A 20761-nucleotide genomic window follows, 5' to 3' on the forward strand; every position below is an offset into this window, starting at 1 on the left:
CAAGAAACATCTCACAACAGCTAATTAAGTCCTTTCTATAAAATAACTCTTGATATTACAGAAACAAACATGCTGAAACACAAGTTTAGCTTTAAACGTAACAGAGCAGGATCAGTTTTCTTTGGCAAGAAATTGTTAATTCCTTACCAAATGCTGGCTTCCTGTTGTGTAGACACTATCAGAACAGTTCTTTGGTATTTACCAAAGAGCTATGAAATAATCGGACAAGGTTGCATTGAGTAGGGTACCATGGTAGTAATGTAGACCTTATGTCAAAGTTGTACTGAAATCAACCTGGTTTCCTTGATTACTGTTGTTAACAGATCTTCCTTCAAAAAGCTCCCTCCTAATCCTGGCCTGGGTCTCAGGCTTTAACAAAAGTTCCTTTATCTGTTTCACTTTGGACTTCAGACTCATCCTTTCTCGACGCAAAGCTTCATTAATTAAGTCCCGGAGTCCAATAGGTTGCTTGCCTATGGAAAAAAAAATTATATAATACATTTTATATACAAATGTCAGTGAAAAACATGAAATATGGCACACAGACTTATCAAAAGAAGGTTAAAAGAAACCTGTAAGATGTTGCCCACGTTTTATAGAAAAGGTTGCATTTTGCCAAAAATATATCATTTGCACGAAACCAATTTACTGTAAATAAAAATCAACGCTTAGCAACAGCAGATGCAGGACGGACGTGAGACATTATGGACCAAGAGTATGGAGAACGATTTCAACAGTGATTATTTGAACTTAGCACTTGTTAGCTGTGTGTGTGTTCTGGCCTCAGATAAAGTGGTCAAATGCCCTGCTAAGCAACATAGACGGCAGTATACCATTGATGGCCAGGCCCTTTCCACGGCCTTTAATTTGAGTCCACGAGGCATAACCCAAAGTTCCCTCTCCCTCGGCCATGGCGGAGGGCAAGTGAAACTTGGGCCATTCTTCTGAAAGTTAATTTCCTCTGCCAGTCCCAGCACTCCATTTCTCTTCTGTTTCAGAAATGCGAACACACTGATCATGAAAGTGGTGGGCAATCTCCACAGACTGGACAAGAGACACTGAAACGGCGCAATGCAAATTAGTCCGTTGACCCAGCAGAGGGGAGCGGGATGCTTCTCACGGAGCAGCGGGGGCCTGCCTGCACTGGGCTCTCACTTCCTGTTGTTGTCACTGTCAGTGCCATTCCTATCAGCCTCTTGAGTTTTCACAGAGCTCCCATCCCCTGGCTTGCTTTTGTTCTGTGTTTCTTCCAGATACTGCTGGACAGCCTTGAGCACCGCGTTCTCCACCAGCCTCTTACTGAGCCTTACCAGTTCAGCATCATCGGGCTCACCTCCATTCTTATCACCTACATTCCACAATAGAGAAGAGAGGTCACTGAGGTCATACTGCCACAGAAACTCGGCATGCAGGGGCCGGCTAGTTCGCTTAGTTAAAGAGAGCAAGTGTCCTTTCAATCTGGTAAATTGGATCTATAAATCCAAGAATAATGGCTTGGCCTTTCATTTGGTATTTGCAGAAACAGGAAACTGCCTATTCCTGAAGATTTCAGATTGAAAAGTAGTTCATTAACCCCAATCTAAAAAAATATGCCACCTCGCCATGCTGGAAGCTTCCCATTTCTAGAATTATTGTTCTTCTCTCATCCATGCCTATTTGCTACTATTAAAGTCCATGTGCCCATCACCTGGAGCCTCAGGCACGTGAATTCACCAACTAGATCTGCGTCTGCTTTTCCTTCGCCACTGCCAAATGTCAGGCGATCAAGATTTCCCAATCAACTAACTACTTAGGATCACTAGTGTTCTAAATGTTTGGCCCATAGGTTGGTTGTTAACCAACTCTCAGCATGCCCAGGAAGACAAAGGCAGTTACTACTGCTAGGAACTGGTTTAAAATAAGCTCGTAAAACTAATATTCTTTTTACTCTCAGTGCGATCACTGCAATTTAAGAAATAAGAAACTCTTCAAGAGTTAGGATGATGAGAGTAAATTACTAGATGTTAATACTTTACGGCCACAGGGCACCTGGGTGGCTTAGTCCGTTAAGCATCTGCCTTCCGCTCAGGTCATGATCCCAGCCTCCTGGGATTGAGCCTTGCATCGGGCTCCCTGCTCAGCGGGGGAGTCTGCTTCACCCTCCCCCTGCTCTTGTGCTCTTGCTCACTCGCTCGTTTCTCTCTTTCTCTCCCTCTTAAATAAATAAATAAAATCTTTAAAAAAAAAACTCTATGGCCATTTTATTTCCCTGCTAGTGATGATCAAGGTTTAATTATTCTACCTTTCATTTTACTGCAAAAGGGCTGATTCTCACCTATTCCTCCTATGCTAGACATTTCCCACTCACTCTCTTCCTTGTCTCCATTAACTGGGAAAAAACACAAGGAGCTCATCTCTCATGCCCATTTAGTCCCTCATCTCCTTCCACTGAGCTGTTGACCCAGAAAGGCAGATGACTGAAGGGAAAGACATTCGAGCACCTAAATATGATAAACAAATACTAATAGATCTCAAGTGAGTGACAGACAGCATATTATAATAATAGTACAAGACTTTAATATTCTACTTTCAACAATGAATAGATCATCCAGACAGAAAATCATGTGGGCTTGAACTATACTTTAAACCAAATGGACCTAACAGATATATACAGAACATCCAACAATAATCAACACAGTATGGTATTAGCATAAAAACAGACACATAGACCAATGGAGCAGAATCTAGAGCCCAGAAATAAACTCATGCATATACGGTCAACTAATATTTGACAATGGAGCCGAGAAAACACAATGGCGAAAGGATAGCCTCTTCGATAAATGGTGCTTGGAAGACTGGGCATCCACATGCAAAATAATGAAACTGGACTCCTATCTTATGCACACTCACAAACATTAACTCAAAATGGATTAAGGACTTAAACATAAGACCTAAAACCAGAAAACTTCTAGAAGAAAACAAAGGAAAAAAAGCTGCTTGACAATGGTCTTAGCAATGATTTTTTTGGATGACATCAAAGAGCAAGCAATGAAAGTAAAAATCAGCAAGTGGGACTATATCAAACTAAAAATCTTCTGCACAGCAAAAGAAACAACCAACAAAATGAAAGGCAATCTACAGAATGGGAGGAAATATTTGCAAATCATATATCTGAGAAGGGGTTAGTATTCAAAATACATAAGGAACTCATACAACTCAATAGCAAAAACACAAACAATCCAATTTAAAAATGGGCAGAGGACGTGAATAGACACTTTTCCAAGTAAGACATACAAATGGTTAACAAGTACATGAAAAGTGCTCAATATCACTAATCATCAGGGAAATGCAAATCAAAACCACAGTGAGATATCACTTCACACCTATTAAATAGTTATTATCAAAAAAATAAGAGGTAACAAATACTGGCAAGGATGTGGAAGAAAGGGAACCCTTGTGCACTACTGATGGAAATGTAAATTGGTGCAGCTATGATGGAGAACGGTATGGAAGGTTCTCAAAAAATTAAAAGTAGAATGACCATATGATCCAGTGATCCCACTTCTAGGTATATATCTGAAGAAGATGAAATCATAATCCCAACAAGATATCTGTGCTCCCATGTTCATCACAATATATCTCACAATAGCTAAGACAAGAAAACAACCTCAGTACACTGATGAATGGATAAAGAAAATGAAATGTGGTATTTATATAAAATGAAATATTCAGCCATTAAAAGAAGGAAATCCTGCCATTTGTGACAACATGGATGGAACTTGAGGGCATTATGCTAAGGGAAAGAAGTCAGAGAAAGACAAATACTGTGTGATCTCATTTATATGTGCAATCTAGAAACACTGAACTCAAAGAAACAGAAAGTAGAATGGTGGTTGCCAGGGACTGAGCAAGAGTAGAAAAATGAGGAATGTTGGCCAACGGGCACAAATTTTCAGTTATAAGATGAGTAAGTTCTGGGGATCTAATGGACAGCATGGCAATTATAGTTAACAACACTATATCATACACGTGAATGCTGCAAGAGAGTAGAGCTTTAATGTTCTCACTATACCAACAATCTTAAAATATAATTATGTGAAGTAAAGCATGTGTTCACTAATGTCTTTGTGGCAAACATTTTGCAATCTATAGGTGTATCAAATCATCACATTCTGTACCTTAAACTTACACAGTGTCATATGTCAATTATATCTCAATAAAGCTGGGGAAGAAAAAGAAGTAACTAGACTGCTCACACATAAAGGTCAGCTCAGTTTTGGAATATCACCCATGGCCTCCAGAAGGCAAAAGCCCAGTGTTGCACTCACACCCTCAGATCTGGGACAGGTAGTTAGTAAGGGTGTGAGCTGGAGGATGGATAATTACCTTCTATCCTTACATATGACAGGGATTAAGTACAAAAGCACATATGCTAAGGGTGAGAATTGGTCTCCAACCCTCCTTCTGAGCCCCACCACTTCTATTTAACACATGTCCAGGACCAACTCTGTTTATAACCATCATTCCTAGAAACATCCAAGCAGATGAAAGATAGCTTAAAGACTCATCTAGACTTGCTACCAGTGGGAGCCCTTAGCAACTGCTTTCCCCTCAGAAGTGGCAATATGGCACTCAGGACTCATGATCAAAAGTTCTAGAAAGAACATTAGTGGTGCAAAATATGCTTAGAATTGAGTAAGCTTCAACTCCATAATATCTACATAGAAGTTCCTGAACATAAATACGTCAGGATATTATCAAAAGAAAGATAAAGAAATTCATTACTGATACCATATTTGCGGGCAATTTAAGACTATTTTTATTAGTAAGAAGGAATGAACATATTGTGTAATACTTAAAGGATTTTATCTTAATCTTACAAGATAGTGTTTATACTGTATAGCTGATACCTCCAAACGTGTTACCTCTCTGGAACTATTTGTATAATGGCTCTTCAAACTTAAAAGGGTGGGGCGCCTGGCTGGCTCAGTCGGTTAAGCGCCCAACTCTTGATTTCAGCTCAGGTCATGATCTCAGGGTGGTGAGATGGAGCCCTGCATTGGGCTCCACGCTTAGTAGGGAGTCTGCTTAAGATTCTCTCTCTCTCCCTTAGCCCCACCCCCACCAGTTCATGCTCACGCACTCTCGCTGTCTAACAAAACAAAACAAAACAAAACAAAACACAACAAAAAGCCATAAAAACATTAAAAAGGGGAAAATCAAACTGCAAATGAAGGTATACTCTAAGTGCCCTCCAAAACACTGGAAATGACTGCATCCGTCACCCTACTTGCGCCATGCACCTAGGCCAGAGAACGCATTCCTCCAGATTGTTCCCTACACTCGTCAGTTTTAAGATAACATCAGTCATCACATCACTGACACATCATCAGTAAGACAGAGGGTTGTATTGGAGTCTAATCATAACTCACTCCCTAAGATGCCTCAGGTCAAATAATCTGTGTTTCTGAGATTATTCTCAGTCTACTATGAAGTATTCCCATTACTTCAAACACTAAGAGGTTTAAAACACAAAAATCTTCCCACAAAATGTTAATTTTTCCCTTCTGACTTTCCTATTTCTGATTATGCTTTTACTATTATCCAAGTCAACCAAGCTCAAAACAAGATTGTCACCATCTCTAACTGCTTCATTTCCCTCATTAAATGGTGACCCATTTAATCACCAAGCCCCAACAAAGTGCTTTTTAAAATTTCTCTTCTCCTCTAGATTAATATTTCTAAACTGTCCTTTTTAGTCTCCATTGTCTCTACAGGAAAATTTAAACCAGTCTTCCTAAGCTTTCTAAAATTTACCTTTGGTGGTCAGCCACCACTGCTGTGCTTCCACTGCCAGGTTCCAACCTCTCCTGAGGAGCCTCCACATCATCCTCTATTTCTAGATGGCCCTCCCTTTCTCTAATCAAAATCCCTTTGCTCCATGAAGCCTTCCCTGACTAACCCAGCTGGAAGTGGCTCCAAGAACTCTGGCTGCAGGGATGGTACATGGTCATTTGGTCATTCATTCACATATGCACTGAGGACCTACAATATACCTGGCTATTCTAGCCTACGGGGACTCAGCAGAGGACAAAACAAAGTCCTGCTGGTTTTCCTTTCTTAGTTTCTTCACAAATTATGAGCATTATTTATTAATATATTTATTCAACAACTACTGATTGAGTGTCCACTCTGCTAAAGATCTGGTCTTGAGTAGAGAAACCATGTCCCAGGCTTCTCAGTCATCCCTCACTCATGAGAGCTCAACAAATATTTTTCAGTCCAATGAACTGTTGATTAAAGTCCTTAAAGGACTTTAAATGTTGCTATCTTGCTATAAGGATAGCACACCTTGGCCAGAAATTTACATTTAATATTAATTTAAAGCAAGAAGAAGAAAAAAAAATTTAAAGCAAGAGCAGAGAATTCCAGAGTAATCTAAATAGTCGTGTGAAAATCTCCAACCACTTGGCTTGATAAACCTGGTCAATATGACAAAATATCCAGCCTATGGGACAAATATTAACCATCTACAATAACTAACCAATCAACCAAAAAAGCAAAGAAATTTATAAATGAATCTTCCAGATCTGTCCTGAATTCCACCTTATGATTTCCGCAAAGCATACTCAAGACTATTCTATGTCACCTCAAGGAATACCCTACTGGAAGGTTCATCAGAGAGCCTTGAAAGTGGGCAGCAATTCTAAAAACATGTATCTGTATTCCACTAAGACCATATTTGTAGTCCCACTTTCAACAGACTTAGTTCAACTTAACTAACAAGAGGCAGCTTAAGATTAAAATTATACTGTATTTTTCTTCTGCCTACTACTTGAATAAATGTAGGTCTCTACAGTGACCTCTAAGATAAATGGCTACCTTCCTTTTACCTGAAGCATAGTTTAAAATAGCATTTCAAAGAGGTTACTGCCTATGTTCTCCTCTAGGATTCTGATGGATTCCTGTCTCACATTGAGGCCTTTCATCCATTTTGAGTTTATCTTTGTGTGTGGTGTTAGAGAATGGTCAAGTTTCATTCTTTGACATCGGCCACAGCAATTTCTTTCAAGATACACCTCCAAAGGCTAGTGAAGCAAAAGCAAAAATGAACTTTTGGTACTTCATCAAGATAAAAAACTTCTGCACAGCAAAGGAAACAGTCAACAAAACAAAGAGGCAACCCACAGAATGGGAGAAGATACACTACAGACAAAGTGCTGATTTCCAAGATCTATAAAGAACTTCTCAAACTCAACACCCAAAAAACAAATAAGTCAAAAAATGGGCAGAAGACATGAACAGACACTTCTCAAAAGAAAACATACAAATGGCTAACAGACACATGAAAAAATGTTCATCATCATTAGCCATCAGGGAAATTCAAATCGAAACCACACTGAGATACCACCTTACACCACTTAGAATGGCAAAAGTTGACAAGGCAAGAAAAAACAAAAGTTGGAGAGGGTATGGAGAAAGGGGAACCCTCTTACACTGTTGGTGGGAATGCAAGTTGGTACAGCCACTTTGGAAAACAGTGTGGAGGTGCCTCAAAAAATTAAATATAGAGCTACCCTATGACCCAGCAATTGCACTACTGGGTATTTACCCCAAAGACACAGATGTAGTGAAAAGAAGGGCCATATGCACCTCAATGTTCATATCAGCAATATCCGCAATAGCCAAGTTGTGGAAAGAGCCAAGATGCCCTTCAACAGATGAATGGATAAAGAAGATGTGGTCCATATATACAATGGAATATTACTCAGCCATCAGAAAGGATGAATACCCTTTTACATCAACATGGATGGGACTGGAGGAGATTATGCTAAGTGAAATAAGTCAAGCAGAGAAAGTCAATTATCATATGGTTTCATTTATTTGTGGAACATAATGAATAGCATGGAGTACATCAGGAGAAGGAAGGGAAAAATGAAGGGGGGGAAATCGGAGGGGGAGACGAACCATAAGTGACTATGGACTCTGAGAAACAAACTGAGGGTTTTAGAGGGGAGGGGGGAGGGGGGATTGGTTAGCCCAGTGATGGGTATTAAGGAGGGCACGTACTGCATGGAGCACTGGGTGTTATACAAAAACAATGAATCATGAATTGCTTACGTCAAAAACTAATGATGTATTGTATGGTGACTAACATAACATAATAAAATTAAATTTAAAAAATTTTGAATAGCATTTCAACATTCCATTGCAAGGTACACAAACTATCTTTTGGTATTCCAATATTTTTTGCATGCAAAAAATATTTCCAACCTATGAAGCAAATTCTTGATAAAATTTTCTTTCTTGGTCTAGTTGGGTTATTTAATATCATACCTACTTAAAGTGACAGATTAAACTTTGTCTTTGACACTGTTATTTTAGAAGTCTCCCCCAGAATATCTTCAATCAATTTCTTAGGGGAATACTAAAAATATAAAAGAAAGGCAATGAGAAATTCTGTTAAGCCCACCAAATAAAGTACTGTCCCTGAAAAAGACCTAAATTTTCAACAAATTTCAAGTAAGCAATTCCACACTCTAAGAATTATAACACCATTAATCCACTGTATGCACCCATGATTCTGTTTTCGTTATAATACCTGAAATCTCTGATACCGACCCAATGTAGAGAGAAAATTTATTTTTGTGGTCAAAAAAAAAGTAAATTCCTTTGTGGTAATAAAAATATGTTCTACCTACTAGAATAATTTAAGATCAACATTAATATGGTTCAGCTGTCCTTCTGTGTGAGTTAATTGCTTAGTTGATGTCACACAGTGGGCTTCAGGAACCATCACCATTCCCCACCCACCACAAATATCTATTTGTCTTGACAAGACTAAATCATGAGAGGAGTGACTGGGTGGCTCAGTCTGTTAAGTGTCTGACTCTTGGTTAAAGCTCAGTCATGATCTCAGGGTCGTGGGATTGAGCCCCACATCTGGCTCTGTGCTCAGCGTGGAGTCTGCTTGAGATTCCCTCCCTCTCTCTCCCCCTTTGCCCCTCCACCAGTTCACATTCTCTCCTTTCTCCCTCAAATAAATAAATAATATCTCTCTTTAAAAAAGAATAAATCATGCTAAGATTTATAAAAGAAAATAAAAGAAATCTTGCTTACAATGCCATGTAAGACCAAGGGAGAAAGTACAACCACACTAAAAGTACTCAACTGTCCCAATCAAAATCCCAGCAAATTATTTTATGGATAACAATGAACTGATTCTAAAGTTTCTATGGAGAGGAAAAAATAACATAGTAGCTAATGCAATATTAAAGGAAGAGAACAAAGTTGGGGGACTGACACTACCCAACTTCAAGACTAGCTATAAAACTGTAATAAGACAGTCTGGTATTGATAAAAGAATAGATAAATATATCACTGGAACAGAACAGAGAGAGCACAGAAATAGACCCACACAAAAACTGATCTTTGAAAAAGGAGCAAAAGCAATACAGGGGGACAGTCTCTTTAACAAATGATGCTGGAACAACTGGACATCCACATATATGCAAAATATGCATCACAGACCTAATTATAAAATGCAAAACTATAAAACTCCTAGCAGATAACATAAGAGAAAATCTGGATGACCTTGGGTACAACAATGACTTTTTTGATATAAAACCAAAGATACAACCCATTAAAGAAATAACTGATAAGCTAGACTTCATTAAAATTAAAACCTTCCGCTCTGTGGAAAATGAAAATGTCAAGCTAATGGGAATACAAGCCACAGAATGGGAGAAAATATTTTTAAAAAGAACTATTATCCAAAATACGCGAAGAACTCTTCAAAACTCAACAATAAGAAAACAAACAACTCACTTAAAAAATAGGCCAAAGGTCTTAATAGAAAATCACCAAAAAAGACATATAGATGGCAAGTAAGCATATGAAAAGATGTTCCACATCATAAGCCATCAGGGAGATGCAAATTAAAACAACAACGAGACATCAGTACACACCTATTAGAATGGCCAAAATCCAGAACACCAACAACACCAAATGCTGACAAGCATATGGGGCTACAGAAATTCTCATTCATTGCTGGTGGGAATGCAAAATGTTTCAGCCACTTTGGAAGACAGAGGATGGTTTCTTACGAAAACTAAACATATTCTTATCATACAGTCAAGCAAGCACATGCATTAGTATTTGCCCAAAGTAGCTGAAAACTTAGGTCCACACAAATACCCGCACATGGGTGTTAACAGCATCTTTTTTTTTCATGTTAACTCTTTTAGTTCAATTTTATATTTATTTTTGTTTATAGCATCTTTATTCATAACTGTCAAAACCTGAAACCAAGATGTCCTCCAGCAGGTGAATGGATAAACTGTGGTACATCCAGATAATGGAATAATACTATTCAGTGCTAAAAAGAAATGAGTTATCAAGCCATAAAATGACACCAAAGAACCTCAAATGCATATTACTAAGTGAAAGAAGCCAACCTGGAAAGGCTATGTATTATATGATTCCAACTATATGACACTCTGGAAAAGGCAAAACTATGGACACAGTAAAAAGATCAGTGGTGGCCAGGGGTTGGTGGGGAGGGGAGAGATGAATAAGCAGAGCACAGAGGATTTTTAGGGCAGTGAAAATATTCTGTATGATACCATAATGATGGATACAGGACATTATATGCTTGTCTGAGCCCCAGAGCATGTACAATACCTGGAGTGAACTATAAAGTAAACTAGGCTCTGGGTGGTAATGATGTGTCAGTGTAGATTCATCAATTGTAACAAAGTATCACTCTGGTGGGAGATACTGATGGTGCGGGAGGCTATGCATGTGGGGAACAGAGGGTGTACAGGAAATCTCTGTATCTTCCTCTCAATTTTTCTGTGAACCTAAATCTGCTCTAAAAAAATAAAGTCTAAATTAAAAAAAAAGTTCTCACTAGCTCACATCCCAACTCTCAGGAACTTCATGTGGTATCTGAACAAGCATCTTCCCATCACTTGCACCATTTTGTCCTCCACATTCCTGAAGCATAATTGTGTCCCCCCAGCAGATTTTTCTTTGACTGAGCTTACCTTTTCTTTCATCTACCCAGATGAAAAGAAATGTTAATATAGATCTGCAGGCTATTCTAAAAACTGGGGTGGCACACTCAACTTCCTAGCACACCACTTGCAACTTATCTGTGATGAGGGACAGATCAAGAATTGTCCCCAAGTGCACATTTAAACTCACACTGTCCTTTGGCACTTATCCGCCTGAAGTATTAGCTGTAACACCGCAGGAAATAGAGGTCCTGTAAATAAAGCTCCCCTCCTCTTGCCAAATACCAAAATTCCTTCCCATATCCAACACACACACACACACACACCCCAGAAAATTTTAGAAACAAAATACCAAAACTGTATTTTAAATATTTTCTATAACATAAATTTCAAAAAGAAAAAAAAAAACATGCCTTTCTAAGTTTTATTCTGGGTTCAGTAGCACAGATGATGCTTTATATGAAAAATGGATAATTTCCACCCCCAAGGGATCCCACACTATACTGTGTGTCCCTCCATCCACCCCATCCTCACCACTGTCAAATTGGAGGGGGTGAACAGCATGCAGTTAAACTGAATCTCACTAATAGGTCTTAGGGTAAACAAAGGGGAGATAAGATCCCAACAGGCAGTTCCCCTACAGCCTGAGTGGGCCAGGGCACGACCCACACAGCCTCAGCCAAAGCTGTCATGATGACAACGTGTATGAGCCTCTCGGGCCTTTTGTTAACACAGCTGGTGCTGGCCCCTCCAGAGTGTTCACTTCCCTCCATTGTTCCCCAAGGCATAGCCTGAAGCCAACCCCTTGACCCACACACCCTTGTAAGAACCTTGTAGGATCCTTGCAAAGACTCCAAATCACATGGCTTAGGATGCTTTCTATGACTTGTGCCCTTAAGACTGCTCTTCATACAGTCATATCAGAGAAGGGACAAGACACATTTGCTGGATGGTTGTAGGCCACACAGCCTACCAAAGAAATCTTTCCAGACATCATATAATAGCCCTGTAGAGATTTCCCTTTTCCATCTATCTGTAACATCAGTTCTCTGAGTCCCCTATTATGATCCACAATGTTCTCTATGCAATTTCTACTGTAATGCTATCATTTCTTATTGGAAGCCTTGGTGATGAGCTAGAACTATGGGTAGTGATGTGACAAAACTCCTAATATGTGTGTTTAAGGAGAGAAAAATATAGATGTATGAGTTTGAAATCCAATTCTGTCATTTTCTAACTGCACAACCTTGTTCACAATCTCTCTAAACCTACATTTCCCCTCAATAGGCCACTCGTGAGGATAATATACCTTGCATTGCTGTTGGAAGCATTTGAGATAAGGTATGGAAAGTGCCTAACATTGCACCTAGAAGATAGGAGGCTCTCGAAATAGGATAGCTATTTTATTAGTACGTGTATTATGATTTGATCTGAGTTCAATTTATTTAAGAAGAATGAGTTCAATACTTACTATAAGCCAATCATTAATTTACTCAAACATTGTATTAAGTGCTTACTATGTGCCATTGCTAAGTATTTAAAAATAAATAAAATCAGAGTGCCTGTGTGGCTCACTTGGTTAAGTGTCCAACTCTTGATTTCAGCTCAGGTCATGATCTCAGGGTCGTGAGATCAAGCCCCTCATAAGGCTCCGTGCTGAGTATGGAGCCTGCTCAAGATTCTCTCTTTCCCTCTTCCTCTGTCCCTCCCCTTGCTTGCTCTCTCTCAAATAAATAAATAAGTACATACATACATAAAATCTAGTCTCTGATCACACAGAAGTCAGTCTAGGAGGATGACCAATAAACAATGATTGTAAAACAATAGGTTAAGTGCAATAATAGAATATGTTCAAGGTTCAGTGGAATTGGAAAGGGATAACAAGGTTAATTTTCACAAAGGAGATTATTTCAGCTCAGTGAATAGGAGTTTTCAGACATGGGAGTAGAGGGAGTAGGAAGGTTTTCTCAGACATAACAAAGGCATGAATGTGTGCTTAGAAGAATGAAAATGCATGACGCACTTAAGGAACTGAAGGTAATTCCATGGTACCGGTATAGAGTCCAGAGTGTCATGGGGAGGGTGGAGGAGGTGGAGGAGGAAAGAAGGCTGGAGAGCAAGTACAGATGAAGGGCCTTATGTACCAGGCCATGGAGTCTAAGTTCATTCTATAAGCAATAGGCAATTATTGAAGAATTTTAGGGATAGCATATTTTAGAAAATTCACTGTAATAGCCATGTAGAATATGGAAGAAGGATTTGAGAGGGGTAAAAATAGAGACAAGTTTTTACAGTAGATAAAAAGAGAAACAATGAGGACGTGAATTTTTGGTAGATGCAGTAGGAAAGTAAGAGACACATTACAGAGACAGTTAAGAAACAGGAATATTGGACCAGAGACTCAATTTAATTAGGAAAGGGTTTTAAGGAAAGGAGAAGTGGAGTGTGAAAAAAATATATAGAGGAAGAAATACAGCCAAAAATGTTTGAAATTCAATAAAAACTTTAAATTCAAGAAACTCAAAAATATCAAGTGTAAGAAATGTGAAGAAAATCACACCAAGGAACATCATGATCAAGCTGCTAAAACCAGTATTAAGAAAAAACCATAAAAGCAGCCAAAAGAAAAAGGATGCATTATACACAGAGGAACAAAGACAAGAATGATAGCAGACTTACTCATCAGAAACAATACAAGCCAAAGACAAGAGTACAATATCTTTAAAGTCCTAAACGATAAAGAAAAGGCAACATAGAACTCTTTATCCAGACACATTATCTTTCAAAAATAGGGCAAAAGAAAGATTTTTTCCAGACATATAAATGCTGAGTTAATCAACCAGCACTAGAAGAGATATTAAAGGAAAACTTCAAGCAGAAAAAAAAATGATACCAGATGGAAATTTGGATCTACTCAGAGACAAGAAAGAACTAAAAACTGTACATATGGTACATATGTAGATAAAAATTAAAGACTTTCTCTCATTCTTAATCTCTTTAAAAGACAACTGGTTTGGGGCACTTGGGTGGCTCAGTCGGTTGAATGTCCGACTCTTTTTTTCTTAATTTTAAAAAATATTTTATTTACTTATTTGTCAGAGAGAGAGAGAGAGCGTGAGCACAAGCAGGGGGAGCGGCAGGCAGAGGGAGAAACAGGATCCCTGCTGAGCAAGGAGCCCGATGCAGGGCTCAATCCCAGGACCCTGGGATCATGACCTGAGCTAAAGGCAGACGCTTAACAGACTGAGCCACGCAGGCATCCCGGGTCCAACTCTTGATTTCTGCTAGAGTCATGGTCAGGGGTTGTGGGATTGGGCCCACACTGGGCATGGTGCCTGCTTGAGATTCTTTCTCTCTCTCCATGTCTACTCCACCTTTACTCTGTGTCTCTTTCTCTCTCTCTCTAAAAAAAAAAAAAAAAAAAGAGAGAGAGTGAGAACTGTTTTAAATGGAGTTTATAAAATACATAGATACAAAGTATATGGCAACAAGAGCACCAAGACTGGGTGGGAAAATGGAAATAACTGTTGCAAGGTTCTTTTGTTAAATGTGAAGTGGCATTATATTATTTGAAGGCACACCATCATAAGTTAAGAATGTGTATTTTAAAACCTTAGAGCAACCACTAAAGTAAAAATAAAAAAGAGGCATAGCTAATAAACCAATAATAAACATAGATGGAATCCTAAATTCTTAACAAAATAAGGCAGTAAAAGAGGAGGAAAAGGAACAAAGAGAAGATAGGACAAGAACAAGCAAGGTGGGTGGTTTAAATTCGCCCATATTGCTAATCATGTAAAACACAGAATGGTCTAAACACTCCAATAACATATTAAAGATTGTTAATTTGCATAAAAAATAAGATTCAACTATGATGTCTACCAAAAATCTACTTCAAATATAAAAACACAGAAAGGTTAAAGGTAAAAGGATGGAAAATGATATATCATACTAAAGCTAGTGAAAAGGAAGCTAGAGAGTCAATATCAAACAAAGCAGATTTCAGAAAAAAAAAAAAGAGTATTACCGGAGATAAAGAGGGACATTTTATAACCTTAAGGAAATCAATTCATCAAGAGGATATAAAAATCCTAAATGTGTATGCAACTAACAGCAAGAGCTTCAAAGTACCTGAAGTAAAAACTGATAGAATTGAAAGGATAATAGATAATCCACAAGTAGAGTTTGAGATTTCAAGTCCACTCTTACATTGATAGAACAAAGAGAGAGAAATTCAATAAAAATATAGAAGACTTGAAGACTAGTAACCAAATCCACCAAACTGACAATTATAGAACACTCCACCCAACAACCACAGGACACACATTCTTTTTAGTATACAGAAAACCTTTACAAAAGGAGATCATATTCTGCGCCATAAAACAAGTCTCGATAAATTTAAAATTATCAGCTCATCCAATGCATGTTCTCAAAATACAGTGGAACCAAATAAGAAATCACTAACAGAAAGATATCTTGAAAATCCTCCAATTATTTAGAAATTGAACAACACAATTCTAAATAATCCATGGATTAAGGAAGAAAGCAGAAGAAATTAGAAAATATTCTGAACTGAATGAAAATTAAAAGACGACATATCAAATTTGTAGAATACAGCTAAAGCTGTACTTAGAGGAAAATTTATACCATTTTATGCTTAGATTAGAAAATAAAAATGGATGGTCTCAAATCAGTTTTATTAAAGCTGCCACATTAAAAACAAAGGAAAAGAGAAGCAAATTAACCCCAAAGTAAACAGAGAGAAGGAAATAATAAAGATAATAGTAGAATGAAACAGAAAACAAATACACAACAGTGAAAAAGCAATAAAACCAAACGCTGGCTCTTTGGGGAAAAAAAAAAATCGGTAAGATTGACAACTCTCTACCCAAACTGATCAAGAACAAAAAAAGAGAAGATATATATTACCACTATCAGGAACGGGAGAGGGAATATCACCATCAATGGTACAAACATTAAGAGGGTAATAAGGAAATATTATTAACAACTTTATGCCAATAGATGCAACAAACTAGATGCAATGAGCAAGTTCCTTAAAAGAAACAAACTACCTGATTGTTCAAGAATAAACACATAACATAAATAGCTCTATTAAAGAAATTGAAATTGGGGCGCCTGGGTGGCTCAGTCGTTAAGCGTCTGCCTTCGGCTCGGTTCATGATCCCAGGGTCTTGGGATCGAGCCCCACATCGGGCTCCCTGCTCAGCAGGAAGCCTGCTTCTCCCTCTCTCACTCCCCCTGCTTGTGTTCCCTCTCTCACTGTGTCTCTCTCTGTCATATAAAAAAAAAAAAAAAAATCTTAAAAAAAAATCTTAAAAAAAAAAAATTGAAATTATAGTAAAAAAAAAAAATCTTTCAGGGCTCCTGCGTGGCTCAGTCGGTTAACTATCTGCCTTCGGCTCAGGACATAATCTTGGGGTCCTGGGATCCAGCCCCTGGTCCAGGGGTCCGTGCTTAGCGGGGAGCCTGCTTGTCCCTCTCCCACTGCCCCTCCCCCCGGCTCATGCTCTGTCTCTCTCAAATAAATAAATAAAATCTTTTACAAAAATCTTTCAACAGATGGTTCTACTGTTGGTAAATTCTACCAAGTATTTTAGGAAGAAATTTTACCAATTCACAAAATCTTCTAGAAAAGAGGAGAAAGAGAACAATTCCCAATTCATTCTGTGATACCTAAGCCAGACAGACATGTGAAAAAAGAAAACTACAGAACAGTATCTCTCACAAATAGAGATATAAAAGCCCTTATGAAAATACTGCCATATCAAATATAGCAATGCATGAAAAAGATACTATATCATAACTAAGAGGGGTCTATTTCAGAAATGCAAGATTGAGTTAACATTTGAATATCAGTATAATTCACCATACTAACAAATAATAAATACAATCATCTCAATATATTCAGAAAAAGAATTTGACAAGATTTAATACTCATTCATGATAAACATGATACACACTCTTAACAAACTAAAAATAGAAAGAAACATTCTTAGGCTTAAAAGGGCTTCTAGGAAAACCCACAGCAATGCCTAGTAGGTAAAAGGCAATGATTTTCCTCTGAGATCAGGAACAATCTAAAGATCTGCTCTCACTACTACTACTCAGTGTTGTACTATAAGTAGTAGACAATGCAATCAGACAAAACAACAACAACAAAAACGAGTAAAAAGCTCTTGATTGAAAAAGAAGTAGTAAAATTGTCTTCATTCTCAGTATATATTATCATTTATCTAGAAATCCTAAAGAATCTACAAAAATATGTTCAGCAAGGTCACATGATACAAGGACTATATTTTTTTTTAATTTTTTAAAAAGATTTTATTTATTTATTTGACAGAGAGAGACACAGCGAGAGAGGGAACACAAGCAGGGGGAGTGGGAGACGGAGAAGCAGGCTTCCCACTGAGTAGGGAGCCCAATGCGGGGCTCGATCCCAGGACCCTGAGATCATGACCTCAGTCCCAGGACCCTGAGATCATGACCTGAGCCGAAGGCAGATGCTCAACAACTGAGCCACGCAAGGTGCCCCAAGACATAGGCTTTAAGAGAGGAATGGGATCCTTACCTCACAGCAGATAGAAAAATGAACTCATAATGGATCACAGAGCTAATACAAGAGCTAAAAGTATAAAATGTCTAGAAGAAAATACAGAAATTTTTAGTGACCTTGGATTAGGCAAAGATTCTTAAATAGGATCCCCCCCCAAAAAAACTCTACCAAAAGAAAAGGATAAATTGAACTTCATCGAAATGTAAAACTTTTGCTCTTCTTAAGACACTGTTAAGGGGAAAAAGGCAAACCACAGGATGGGAGAAAATATTTGCAAGTCATAGCCATTAAAGAATGTGTATCCAGAATAAAAAAAGAATTCTCACAACTTAGTAAGAAGACAAAAAAAAAAATTAAAAATGGCCAAAAGAATTGAAGAGTTACCCCACAAGATATACAGATGGCCAATAAACATGTGAAAAATGCTCAACATCACCAGCCATCAGGGAAAGGCAAATTAAAATGACAATGAGATACTATCACTCACCCACTAAAATTAAACTTTTAAAGATTAACAATATCAAGTGTTGGTGGGGCGCCTGGGTGGCTCAGTTGGTTAAGCGGCTGCCTTCGGCTCAGGTCATGATCCTGGAGTCCCAGGATCGAGTCCCGCATCGGGCTCCCTGCTCGGCAGGGAGTCTGCTTCTCCCTCTGATCCTCCTCCCTCTCATGCTCTCTGTCTCCCATTCTCTCTCTCAGATAAATAAATAAAAAATCTTTAAAAAAAAAAAATATCAAGTGTTGGTGAAGATGTAAAGCAACTGGAACTCCTTCTTGTTGGTGGAAATGCAAAAATGGAACAGCCAGTTTGTAAGAACAGTTTGGAAATTTCTTACAAAAGTTGTTCTTATGAAAGTTGGCCATATTCTTGCCATGTAACCAGCAATCTCATTTCTAGCCAGAATTGAAAACAAATGAAATGAAAGCATATGGTCACACAAAAACCTATACATAAATGTTTGTAGTAGCTTTATTCCTAATTTCCCCAAACAACCAAAATACCCTTCAACTGGTGAATGAATCAACAGGCTGTGGTACATCCACACAACAGAACAGTACTCAGCAATACAAAGGAATGAATTCTGATACATCAACAACACAGATGAATCTAAAGTGCCTTATAGTAAGTGAAGGAAGTCAGTCAGTAGACTGCATAAGGCAGGATTTCATTCTGGAAACTTGCTGGGGGCTGGGGACAAGGGCAGGGGTTGACTTTAAATGGGCACAAGAGGATTGGGGGGATAAGGGAACACTTCCTAGTCTTGATTGTGGTGGTGGTTATACGACCCTACATGTTGATTACAACTCCCCAAACTGTATACACACACACACACACACACACACAGAGTGAATTCTGTTACATGTCAATGACACCTCAATTTTAAGTAATACTAAGGAGAACAACTTCATGATGAGGGACAAAGTCGGGGGTCTACTGGGGTCACCATGTGGACGTGGCAATATGGAAATGCCTAGTGCCCTGTCACTCTTTGCAGTTAGCATGGAGCTGGTAACAAGGGCGATTTCCTCAGCTCCTCTCTCTGTTCTGAGATAACACATCTCCACTGCAATCTCTCACAGCTGCACGCTTCCGATTCTCCGTTGTTCTCCTTCTGCATCATCTTCTTCTATGGCACTCAATATAAAAATTTGAAAAATAATTTCCAGTGTAATAGATAGGGGTGGTTTCTGAGCATGAATGAACCCCAAATCATTTTAATTCTCCCCTTCAATGTACAAAACATGTATCATTTGGTCTAATCTGCTCCGAAAGAGCAAACTCATGTGCAGCCAGTCCTTGATTGACAAGTGATCACTGTCACTCTGTTGCTGAAATCTATGTCCAAGGGGCACTGTACTCACTAGGTTGTCTTGCTCATTTGTTTTGCCTTGTATTGCTTCTAAGCTGTTCCCTATCACAAAATGCTCTCTACTATTTAGAGACCATGGGTTTTTTTTTTTCCTCCCTGAATTTTGATTCTTGTATTTGCTTGCATTGGGAATGTAAGGAGTTCTCAATATCCCTGACTATTTGCTCAAGGACCACTATACATCCTTTTGTGCAAAACTGATTGGGAAGTGCCATTCGAGCAATCATAAAAGCAGCAGAGATTTCAAACACAAGCCCTGGTACAAAGGAGTATCAATAGAAGTATGGTTATCCCTGGAAAGTTATTCATATGACAGAGAGGAAATAAATGGTAGTCTCCAAACATGTCAAAAGCATGATGATCTTATCTGGCAGAAAAATAAGGGGGCTAGAAAATAAGTATTGCTTTAAATCATAAAACTTACCATGTTCATGTAATTTTTTATCATTTTAATATTTAAGAGAGTTTTATATAAAACAGAGCCATCTGGATGGCTCAGTTGGTTGAGCGTCCGACTCTTGGTTTTGGCTCAGGTCATGATCTCAGGGTCATGGGATTGAGGCCCATGTTGGGCTTGGTGCTCTGTGGCTCTGTGCGCAGTGTGCTTGAGATTCTCTCTCCCTCCTACTTCCTCTGCCCCTCCCCCCTCAAATAAATAAATAAATAAATAAATAAATAAATATCTTTTTAAAAAGAGAGAGAGTTGTACATAAAACTTAAAAGCACAACCAGCTGGGATTAATTTTCACTTGCTGGGTTAACACACCTGCTCATGGTAATACATACTTCTCTTCTTAGGCTGATATTCCAGGCTAGGAGTTGATTCAAGCAGAAATAAAGGCCACTTTCCTTATCTAAAGGCAATGTTCACCAAGGCAGATCAGCAGCATAAACGCTGCCATCAATCTAATCTGGTGAAATAAATCGTAACTGTAGATACCACTTTTCCTCTTTTCAAGCAGTCAGGACACACCCTGGTCAAAGGTCCCCCAGACTGAGAAAACCCCCACGGTGCCAGGTCACAAACAGCAGTTACAGGAATGCTTCCCTCCAGTCACTCAGACAACACTTCACACTTTTCAAAGTGCTTTCAGAAACATTATTGCATCCGGTTCTCAAAGAAACCTCTTGAGGTAAAATAAGTGTTATTCTTCCCATATTACAAGCAAGAACAACGAAACACAAGAGGTTACACAAGATCACATAGTAGAAGTGATGAAAATCTGGAGTTCTCACTCAAAATCAGGCAGATGAGTTCATCCAGGGCACTGGCCCCCAGGCAGATAGCCCCCAGCTCTCTGGTGCACCCACACCCCGGG

At 38.6% G+C, this 20761-nt stretch overlaps 1 protein-coding gene across 3 annotated transcripts in view; it reads right to left on the reverse strand.

Annotated features, from left to right (window-relative positions):
• Window positions 1-235: 235 nt before the first annotated feature.
• AKAP7 (A-kinase anchoring protein 7) overlaps window positions 236-20761 on the reverse strand; it is a 144301-nt gene continuing 123775 nt past the window's right edge. For 2 of the 3 annotated variants that reach the window (XM_044917409.1, XM_021693452.1), the window contains one exon: window positions 1152-1348. In XM_044917409.1, the coding sequence (XP_044773344.1) occupies window positions 1152-1348 (197 nt within the window). Of the gene's footprint in view, window positions 474-1151; window positions 1349-20761 lie in introns of those variants that run through there. The other variant, XM_044917408.1, reaches the window with a different exon arrangement.

This window comes from Neomonachus schauinslandi, chromosome 8 (genome assembly GCF_002201575.2).
Source record: "Neomonachus schauinslandi chromosome 8, ASM220157v2, whole genome shotgun sequence".
NCBI classification, from domain to species: domain Eukaryota; kingdom Metazoa; phylum Chordata; class Mammalia; order Carnivora; family Phocidae; genus Neomonachus; species Neomonachus schauinslandi.